General features: G+C 37.1%; 1 protein-coding gene across 9 annotated transcripts in view; it reads right to left on the bottom strand.

Moving 5' to 3' along the window:
* Positions 1 to 8,635: 8,635 nt before the first annotated feature.
* Positions 8,636 to 11,189, bottom strand: part of ARFIP1 (ARF interacting protein 1) — an 81,368-nt gene continuing 78,814 nt past the window's right edge. For 7 of the 9 annotated variants that reach the window (XM_019641213.1, XM_019641210.1, XM_019641207.1 and 4 more), the window contains one exon: positions 8,636 to 10,461. In XM_019641213.1, coding sequence (XP_019496758.1) covers positions 10,306 to 10,461 — 156 coding nt within the window. In that variant the 3' untranslated portion in view covers positions 8,636 to 10,305. The remainder of the gene's footprint in view (positions 10,462 to 11,189) is intronic. The other 2 variants (XM_019641208.1, XM_019641212.1) reach the window with 1 other exon arrangement.

Below are 11,189 nucleotides of genomic sequence, written 5' to 3'. Positions count from 1 at the left end.
AACATCTAAATTTTTAACAAAAGTCACATGCTATTCTACTTGAGCCACATTTCTTGAGATAACCAACAAAGCATTTTTTTTGCGTGTGCTTGTCTTTCCTGTCAAAAGAAGCTGATTGCTTCTTCATCAGGCTACAATCCTGGAAACGGCAATAAAGGACTTTACTGGAATTGTTTTCAAATTCCAGAAAGCCCTCTGCAGATCCTATGGTTCCCCTGGGTGACCTTGAAACACTCGTGCACCCCAGTCCTTGTGAGCCTCGTTATAACCCACCCATTCAAGTAGCTAGGTAACTAGTTATCCATCTCTTTTTCTTCTTAAAAATGGAAGCAGTCAGGTTGACCTCCAGGTGGAAACTAAGGTCATATGTTAAACTACAAAATCTTCTAACAGTTCTCCCCTGGTGACCTACAACCTGTGCAAAGATTCTGCCTGTTTGTCCAAATACACTCTAGTGCTACTAGGTAAAAAGGATTCCATCGTTCTGTTAGACTGCTGGCAAGGAAAAAAAAGATTCAAAGCCTACAAAGAAATAATATTGCACTATATTTAAAATTTGGTTTACGTTTGACAACATGGATAGGACCACTTCCACAGACCAAGCCACCGTGATAGAGTAAAATGCACCCTTTTGCATCACACACACAAAAACACATGCACGCATGAAACAGTCACTTTGGAGTCTAAGGCTGGCTGCTTCCACACTCAACCACTACTAGCATGTTACACACACTGGTCCCTCCCCTCCCCTCAACCATTTATTCCTAGGGTTTGCATAGACTTTCTCTCCATTACACCAAAAAGTTTGAGGGCAGGGCTGTCTCATTCACCCTTGTATCTCAGTAATATCTATTTCCAGGGCTCTGACAATGGTTGTTTGGTCACTGTGTCTGCCCTCTGAACTTGGTCCTCATCACCAGTGAATGACACCAGTGGGCCTCTAGTCCTTCAGAGCTAGAAGCTCCAGCAATGATAATCGTCGTTACTGACATGAATGAATGCCTCTACGCAAGGCAGGAAGGGCTACAGAAACATTCAAAATGGTTCTGCCCTCAAGAGGATTCTGTGATCCAGAAGGAAAACCACCAGATTGAGAGTCAAACTGCTTGAAGCAGGATCTAAGAGCACGTGAAGCGAACAGCCAGACGGCAAAACATTTTACGGGGAACTGAAGACATGTAGGCGTGCACGGGCCAGTCAAGTGAAACATTTCAGGAGACATGCTGATGCTCGACCCAAAGCAATGCAGCCGCATGCTGGACTGAAAACACCTCCAGCTTTGACAGCTTGAGAAGAATGATTGGGATAGAGCTCTCTCTTCTGACATTTGATACAGAGGATTGAGAATCGAAGCATGGGGGTGGAGGGTTAGCTCAGTTGGTTAGAGCGTGGTGCTCATAACACCAAGGTTGCTGGTTCAGTCCCCGCATGGGCCACTGTGAGGTGCGCCCTCCTTAAAAAAAAAAAAAAAGAGAACCAAAACAGGTAGCATGGATCCTCTACTTCTTTTAGAGCTATAGCAAAAGAATGGGGACTCCTAATGTCAAAGACTAAGCATACCCTTGGTCAGAGAGTCATCTGGATCTGTCACTGCCTGGGTAAAATGCTTATAGGCTAGGTGTACAAGGTGCCAAAGAGGCTACTGTAAGGAAAAAGATACTATAATAATTAAAAGTCAGCACACTAGAAATGAAATGAATCATGAATGAAGGTTTTTTTAATTGGTTGGTCTCGGGTCACCACTAGTGAACAGTAATTCACATAAAAATGAGCTAAAAGGACTGAACAGGCAGAGTTCTTCCTAGAATAAGTCAAGGTCAGTGTTGGGGTCGCTGCCAGGGAAGTCTGGAGTGGATTGGACTGAAGCTACTTGTGTCTTGGGGAAAAAAGACTTGTTTTCATTGCTCTAAGTCATGAGCACAAATAGTGACTCCAAAAGCTTGAAAACCCGGAGACAGCACAATAGTCTTTTATGTCATTGCATTTTTTTTTTAAAGGCCAAAGAGGCAAGTTGGGACCACTATGAAGCATGAAGCTTTAATACTTCACTTTCCCTTCCCTTGTGAGTTTAGGAAAGCTCTTCTATTTTCTTTTTCTTAACTATATCATTAGACTTATAGCTAGCTGTTCATTTAAAAATTCTAACTAATTTCTCTTATTTTATGGCTGGTTTAACTGGAGAAAAATGCTAACTAAACTTCAAAGAAAACATCGTGAAGCTTTTTAGAGAAATTAAGTTTAGAGAACATAAAAGAGGGATAATTTTTTTTAAAAAACGATACCATAAGAAATCTAAGTGATAAAATTAAAGGTCTGGCATTCTCTGTTAAGTGACCATCAACTTAAAATAGACTGATATAAACATAGCTTGGTATACATGAAGCACATGGTAACCACAAACTAAAAATCTATAAGAGATATACAAGAAATATTAAGAAAGAAATCCAAATACAACATTATAGAAAATCATCAACATATAAGAAAGCAAGAGAATAAGGAACAGAGAAGAGCTACAAAAACAATCAGAAAACAATGAATTGGGCTGGCCAAGTGGCACAGTTCATTAAGAGTTGGCTTGGGACACCAGCTCTGAGCAGCAGGGCCTCCAGTTCAGATCCCACATGGGCCCTCTACAGCTAAGATGGTGAACAACAGCTCGACCTGGAGCTGGGCTGCCTTTGAGGCGATGGTGTAGGCTGCAGTGGGGCTGCAGTGGGCTGCCGTAAGCTACCATGAGTGGCCAGCAGCCAGCGTGAGTGGCTGGCAGCCGGCGTGAGCTGCCGTGAACCGTGGTGAGGGGCTGTCCAATGGCCAGCGACTGATCTGCCTCACCCGGGAAGAGCGCAATGATCACAATACAAACATGGGCCAGTGAAGCGATGTCCTCCACAACTAGACTAAAGAACAAAAGGATGGCAACTTGTCTGTTCCCCTTCCCCGATTCCCCAATTAAAAAATAAATAAATAAAACTTTCAAAAAATACCAAAACAATGAATAAAATGACAATAACTACATACCTATCAATAATTGCTTTACATGTAAATAGATTAAATGCTCCAATCAAAAGACAAATACATAAAGAAGATGTGGTACATATATACAATGGAATACTAGTTAGCCATAAAAAAGAATGAAATCTTACCATTTGCGACATGGATGGACCTAGAGGGTATTATGCTAAGTGCAATAAGTCAGACAGAGAAAGACAAATACCATATGATCTCAATTATATGTGGAACCTAAAAAACAAACAAAACAGAAACAGACTCATAGATAGAGAACTGATAGTTGCCTGATGGGAGGGAGTTTGGGGGGCTGAGTGAAAAGGTGAAGGGATTAAGGAGGATAAATTAGTAGTAAAACAGTCCATGGGGATGTGGAAGTACAGCGTAGGAACTATAGTCAATATTATAACTATAATGGTGTCAAGTGGGTGCGAGACCTACCAAGGTGACCACTTCATATGAAACTAATATAATATTGACTGTCAACTGTAACTGAAAAAAAAAAAAAAAAAAAAAAAGGTCTGGCCTTCTCCGGTGGCCAACACCAGTCCAAGAAGGAATTGTTAGACCCACTTCAGGGACCATCTGAAACTCTTGAGGGTGTAGTGGAATCAGGTGATGAAAGTCAACACCAGTAAGTCGACCAGTCATTTAGTAAATACTCATGACCGTTGAAACCTAGATTTTTTTTCAAGTCACTTGATAGTACCAGTGATTATATAGTAACCATTGCCATGGTAAAAACTCAATTCTCAAAACATCACCTGGGCTTTTTTGCCGCTTTATTATTGATGTAAGCTAGTTAGAAAATTTTATTCCACTGGATTTTCCTTGTTCTGATCTAAGGTAGGGGTGAGGGAACAGGAAACAGAATTTGAGAACAATGTAAATAAACATCCATTATTTCTTTGGGGGGGTAGTTCTTTAAAGATTTAAGCTAATTTATTAAGAAGTGTGAATTAAGGAAAATTTGGCCAGCTCATAAAACATGTTTTTAGATTGAGAATAAGTTATTAAAAATTACCAATGTTTAAATATATTTTATTGTAAGCAGTCTAAGTTATAATTGAAGGTATGAACAGCTAAGTTTTTTTAAAAGATTTTTATTGGGGGAATTGGGGCAGGGCAACAGTGCTGAGGAATCGGGGTGAACAGCTAAGTTTTAAGAAATCTAGAGTAGCATTTGCTTATTTATGAGAATAATTGAGATAGAAGAATCCATTTGTAGCTAAAATACAGTAGTGTTTTACTTTTGAGTTTAAGTTCCCTTATAGTTTCAAATAGCTATTTAAAAAGTTGAGGAAAAAAGGAGGAAAGAAATGTAGTTAGTGATGCATGTCATTCCTACATGACTTCTTTTTTCTAACTAGTCTCATATCCTAAGCTACTTCTGCTATTTCAGTTGCCATTTCTGTAATCTTTACTGAAAAACAGAAAACTGTTCAACTTTAAGCTTTCCTTAATTTCTGTGTTTCCCAGTACAAACCAATTTCTTTCACATGTTACTATTGATAGAGGAGGGATTCCGATATCTGCAGGAGTGAAGCAGTGGTGTCATTGGCTGTACCACAAAAAGTTTGATTGCCACTTTGGTGCAAGAGGGAAAGCTTAGCAGGAAACTACCTGTATTTCTGGATCAAATGTCCTAGTAATTCTTTTTTTAATTATAATGAAAACTTTCAAAGAAGGAAAAGTTAAGAGACTAGTACAATGAAACCCCACACAACCACCCTCCTATTTCAATAATTAACATATTGCCATATTTACTAAGACCTCTTCTCTTTCCCTTTTCTCTCTGCCAGCTGTGTCTCCATATTCAATTCTCTCCTATGTATGTATAAATGTATGTATTGTTGCTGAACTATTTAAAAGTAAATTGCAGACATCATGCCACTTCACCTGTAAGTTTTTCAAAAAGCTTCCTAACATAGAATTAGACATAACTTAGGTGGAGGATAAAAATAAATTCACATGTATAATTTGAGTTCTTTATTCACTATCCCGAAAACTTAGTTTTAACACTTCTCAGGAAGGCTAAACCAGATTAGTTAGCTTCCCTCTCCTTCTCCCATAATACTTCCATCCATTTGAAAAAGACAAAAAAGTTTTTTACGGCAAGACGTTGCTTTTTCTTTAGAACTTCAATAGCTAGACTCCAAGATGTGGTGCAAAGTAATATGGTTTACATTTTTCTTCCTTATGTGTCCCCATGCCAGCAAGGTGTACATTTCACTCTTAAGATATTTATGCAAACACATATACCTGTACCAAAAGCAAGATATGAAAGTCTAAGCCATGCAGAGTTACTTTTGTCTAAGATCAACAAAAAGGTATCTTGTTCCTCTTTCTTATGAATCGACAATTCATGACAAAACAAAGTTGCAGAAAGGTCACAATCTGTAACAGAGGATGCTTATGGCCAAGCCTAGCTTAGGCCCAAGCAAAACAAACCGTGGTTTTGATTTTTGTGGAAATTTCATTTGTAAAAATGTTACTGAAATTCCCAGCGCTGATAATATACTAATCAATTGACTGCACAGAAACAGAGTTAGTTCTCAGACTGGGTCTAATCTCCCTTCCTCATATGGATGGTCTCCTCTTTCCATATCAGAGTTAACACCAGAATAACAAATAGTCCTCACTTAATTTACGTAACTAAGAGTCAACCTTTATTCCACAAAAACAAAGCTGAACTTCATAGTTTCCTGTACATTAGGAGGACCACTTAGCAATTTATTATAAAGGCCCATTTATGCCAAGAAACCTGTTGAACAGGAAACCTTCAAGTGTGAACATAGAACAGAATTTAATGAAAGTCCTCGAAAGAGGAAAGTTGTTTGCATTGTCATTCTATTTTAATAGGTCTACTTGTATATTGTAAAAATAGTCAAGGACCTGTGGCCCTTGTAAAAGCTTTGAACTATGCAAAATATAACTGGCCTTTCAATCAGGAAATAGCCTATTCACAACCAGACAGTCTTCACCAATATAAAAATCTGTAACCTTACAGGGGAAATCAGATTTTTTAAAATGCCTAAATTTGGTTAGAATTTAGTGATGAAAGCCCTCAGATGGTATCGACTCTCCCAGGCAACCCAAAAGGTTGAAGAAAAGAGCTACTGGCAAAAGAAATTAGGGAATATTATTACAAAATTGGTCACTCTTAGTACTTCACAAACATTAGTACAAACTATATACAAATGCTGCACTGAACTAGCAATTTAAGTAATTTGCTTTTATTTTTCACACCTACAGTCATCTCCAGTAAGGATACGGAGACAGCACATTTTGAGGTAGAAACATTATTCTGCAAATTGACAGTCCCATGATTTAAAAGACACATCTTTAGCTTTTCAATATACATAGTTTTACTTTATATAGCACTTTCCAGATTCACATGATTTCTTTTTCAGAATACTTTAAGATCAGTGGATTGAAAGATGAACATCATACACACTTTGACATGTACCTAATATGAATCCATTTAGGGATGGATGGATGATTATTATTTTTTTCCAACTAAGAAGACATCGAATACACATTGTATTTAACTTTAGAAGAAACAACACTTTTGACACATTGTTTGAATTACGTGGTTGAAATGGCAGGATTTAAAGGGGGAATTCGTGTATTTAGGGGCCTTCCTATCTTCACCTGTAAAAAAAGGGTGTTAAATAGATCATCTCTATGGAACCTTCTATTTCACACTATGGGATAAGCTTCAGTAACATTATCAGTGCTTTGAGTATGGAAAAGATGCTTCTTAAAGTCTAGGTTTCAGCTAACTTAACTCTGCAAGCTGTGGTCCTTCTTGGGCCCTAGATTTGGAAGCTTTAGGATTGTTAAATTAACTAATCAAGGGGACCGTTAGATTGAGGTGCCTTTAAGGCCTTAGTAGCCTAGTAAGTCTGAAATGCCTCAAGATTAAGAAATCAAAACAGCCAATCACAAATAGCCAGTTTTGCCTTTCCCCAACCACTTAAGCTTCAGCCAATTAAATAACTTCCTTGCCTTGCTTTCACCACCTCTTCTCTATAAAAGTATTTCCCCTAGCTCCTCTTGGTGGAGGGCTCCTAACCACTTCCGGTTTGGCACTGCCTGATTCGAATCAGTTTTTGCTCAAATAAATTCTTAAAATTTTTAACATGCCTCAGTTTATTTTTAACAGGATGAAGAATTCAATTTCACAGACATGCTCTTCAGTGCATTTTTTTCTTGAATAATTTCTATTTTAATAAGAGCAAAGTCAACTATTTCTCTGCCCCACACTCCACAACTCCCCAAATCTGGATTATTCATCTTTATCTTCCTGACAGCTTTCCCCTCTCCAATTAAAACATTTATAAAGTGATGTTCTGATGGTTATATACTTTATGTCCTTTTATGCATACTGGCTTTAAAAACACGCTAAACAGGCATGTGTGTATGCTCTTGGGAGGTATAAACTGATGAAATCTTTCTTGAAAACCAACTGGCAATACATAACAAAGTCTTAAAATATGTAAAACTTTGAGGGCTCATTTTCACATCTAAGAATCTAATTTAAGTGAATAACTAGGTAAGAGTATAAAGATGAATACATGCATGTTAAAGGACATGCAAACTAGAGTTTATAATATAAGTAATTGGTAACTAAAATATCTAACTTCATGGGAGTTAGGTAGTTCCATGCAGTACTTATTGACTTGTGAAGTTATTTTGAAATTAACTTCTAATTTTTTTGTACAATGAATATGAATTACTTTCTTAACAAAGTAAATACGAGGTGCAATCAAACAATACGGTGAATGTTTAAATAAAAAAAATTTATTACAGCAAAAGACACTATGCCATTAATCACCCTCAATATACTCCCCCTCACTTCGAATACATTCATCCCGTCATTCTTGCCACTTCCTGAGGCAGTTCTGGAAGTCCTCTTTTGTGAATGTCTTTACTTCATCCATCATGACAATGCTGTGTCACACATCGCTTTTGGTACAGCAATTTCTGCCAAATAAAAACATTACGGTGTGTCCCCATCCACCTTATTCACCGGCTCTGGCACCGTGCGACTTCTGGCTCTTCCCCAAAGTCAAAATGATTCAGGACATTGAGGCAGCCACAACAGCGCAACTAAAGACATTCATGAAACAGGACTTCTAGAACTGCTTCAGAAAGTGGCAAGAATGATGGGATAAGTGTGTTCAAAGTGAGGGGGGGGGTTATTTTGAGGGGGATTAATGGCAATGTGTTTTACTGTAATAACTTTTTTTAAAATTTTAAACATTCACCGTATTTTTTGAGCTCACCTTGTATACTACTGGCTAATGTGTTAATTTACTTACTCCTTTTGCACATGGACCCATGACTCAGAATCACTAATATTTTTAGTTTACTCTGAAAAAAACATCAATTCATGAAACTATTTAATTCCTTAGCTACTATAATTGTTACTCAAATGTGGTAAGAGTAAACATGTTCTCCCAAAAGAGATGTCAATTGAGGGAAAAGAACAGCTTACTGAAATAAGTGACAGAAGCACCATTTTTTGTTATTGTTTTTAAAGTTCAGGAAAGACAAATCCTTTGTCTCAGAATTTCCGAGTCACTGCTTATTTTAAATTATGAATAGCCAGAGAAGCAAGGCACTGCAGCAAACACTTTTAATAAGAATACAAAATTCACACCAGAGGCACATTCTGGGGACTGTAAATGCACTATCACAAGTAGTAATTCTGCTGGAAGAATAAAATAAGGCTCTTTCAGAATACAAATATACAGGAGGGAATGATTTGAAACAGGTTTATGATTTACAATCACATTACATTGTATTAAGCACTGGAAACAGGCATATTATTTTAAAAGCCAGCTAGAAGGCATTTGAACATATATAACAAATCTTACAGTCCACAAAGTTCATGTATAACAGTAATTTTAAGTACTTCATTTCAACACAAAAGAAATGAACAGATGAAGGGATACCTCTCAAAATATTAATGTCTATGACAAAAATCAAAAGAACTTATATTTAAAAAGGATTACATTCCTGATGCAACCACAAAGCTGACAAGCCAACCACATAACACAAAACCAGTGCTGAGCAACTAAAACAGCACTGGCCTCTCCAACCCCCTTCTTCTTCTTACCACCACAATGTCCATATCGCCTTTCCATTACTCAAATGAAAAAAATTCTTTCGTCTTCCCATTCCACAAGAGGAATGAAGAAAAACCAAACCGTAAATTCAAAAGTTGATTTCACCATAAACCCTAAACGTGGTTTAACAAATACAAAGAAACCCAACATTTACACACAGTGCTCCTTTTCGAGGAAGGAACAGACACATACATTATCTGAAAGGGGTTTCCTTATGGATTATGTACATTGGTTGAATGAGAATTACTTCATCTGAGAAGGCACATACCTGTGATTTAAGGCTTAACCGGTATTGTTACACATGGAAGTCAATGAAGGCTGTCTAGGAGTTCACTTCTGTCAAAATGGAATTTACCAAAAAAATTAATTTCTATTCCCAAGTCTACCTGTCAAAAAAAAATTCTCTGAAGCAGGTTTCATTATGAATCAAATGAAACTGCTAACATAACCGTCCTGTGACTTTGGATGATGCAAATCCGTAAGCTCAAAAGCCTCATAGAAATGACAGTGTGATTCCTGCGTCTTAAAAAAAAAGTCTACACAAAATTACGGTGGTACAGATTCATTTCTGAAAAGGTATCTGCCACAGCTCCACAAGCCAATCATTCATTAGAGCGGCCATCTCTGTGTGGATGCCGCAGGAACACCATATAATTTCACTCTGCAAAATAGGTTCTTTTTTCTTTAAGACAATACATGAAAATGAATCTCTTAAAGACGTTTAATATATTCATATATAAAATATCTGATGTTGATACAAATCATGTAAACCTCCCTTTGGAAAAGTTACAACTGGCCCTCATTTCCAGGACCAAAAGCCTTGAATTTTTATCTGGTCAGTGCAAATCTATATGAGATGTTTTCAAACTACAGAAATAGCCATCAACCCTCACAATACAAAAGGATTTCTCAAAAAGGAAAATTTTTGTGTGTGTTCAGATTATAGAAATTATGCTTAGATTAAAACCACCCACATTCCTGTCAAATTTAACAGTTTTAATTGTTAAAATATGAAAAAGGGAAAAAATTAAAACTGTTTGTGCAAGAATCTCTATAATGGTTGTCACCCTTCCTCCTTCCCCCAACTCTGCTTAATTCTTATTAGGTTTGTTTAGAAATATGACAATGTGACTTTGCTTCTTTCTTTTTTCCAGGAGTGAATTTACTGCTCTTCAAGCCAAGATGGGGCATCCACTCCAGGAGTTTTCAATTTGATATGGAACTGTTTAAGTGTCTGTTCAAGCTGCTTCTGATTCCCAGCAAAGTAAGCGGCAATGGCATTGTGGAAAAGGACCAGCTGGTTGTGCAACACTTTGACCTGTGAACAGGGCAGAGTTACAAAAGACCAGGCATTAACACAAATGACAGTGAAATATAAGGTGGTTTATTACACGTCTTAATTAGTGTCTCTCTCTTCAGGAAAAGCTGTTTTCATAATGCAAAGTAATTCACGCACACCTATAGTACACTGCTTTGCAGGGTCACTGAGCCTTTAATGACTTAATTTCCCTAAAGGGAATAGGTCAGTTTAAGAAACTAAATAAATATAGGCATACCTCTTTGTAGTGTGGTCCACTTTACAGCACTTCACAGATGTTGCATTTTTTACAAGGTGAAGGCAAAACCCTCCACCAGCAAAATGCTAACGACTCGCTTTATTGCGGGGGTCTGGGATCAAACCCGCAATATTCCGAGGCACACTTGTACTCTGTTAACCATTTTCAAATATTATTGAGGGCATTAATTAAAAATATCACTTAATCTCCTCTCAAACTAAAACTATTCAAAATCAAATACTGAAGAGGGAAAATTATATATAAATAATCGCTATATTATTGGGTTGTCGGAAAAGTCATGATGTTTTTTTTCTGTTTTTCATTGCAAAAATGCGTCATGACTTTTCTGACAACCATATATATATATATATATATATATATATATATAATATACCAAGTATGAACATCATTAAGCTAAACTTTATGTAAAACTGAGCAGACTAGATACTTCTAAATGCTGCAGTTCTCTGCAAAGAATTAGGAAAATGGC

The sequence above is a fragment of the Hipposideros armiger genome, unplaced genomic scaffold (assembly GCF_001890085.2).
Source record: "Hipposideros armiger isolate ML-2016 unplaced genomic scaffold, ASM189008v1 scaffold_58, whole genome shotgun sequence".
NCBI classification, from domain to species: Eukaryota; Metazoa; Chordata; class Mammalia; order Chiroptera; family Hipposideridae; genus Hipposideros; species Hipposideros armiger.
Note: the sequence above shows the minus strand (reverse complement) of the source record. Positions and strands in the feature narration are given on the sequence as shown.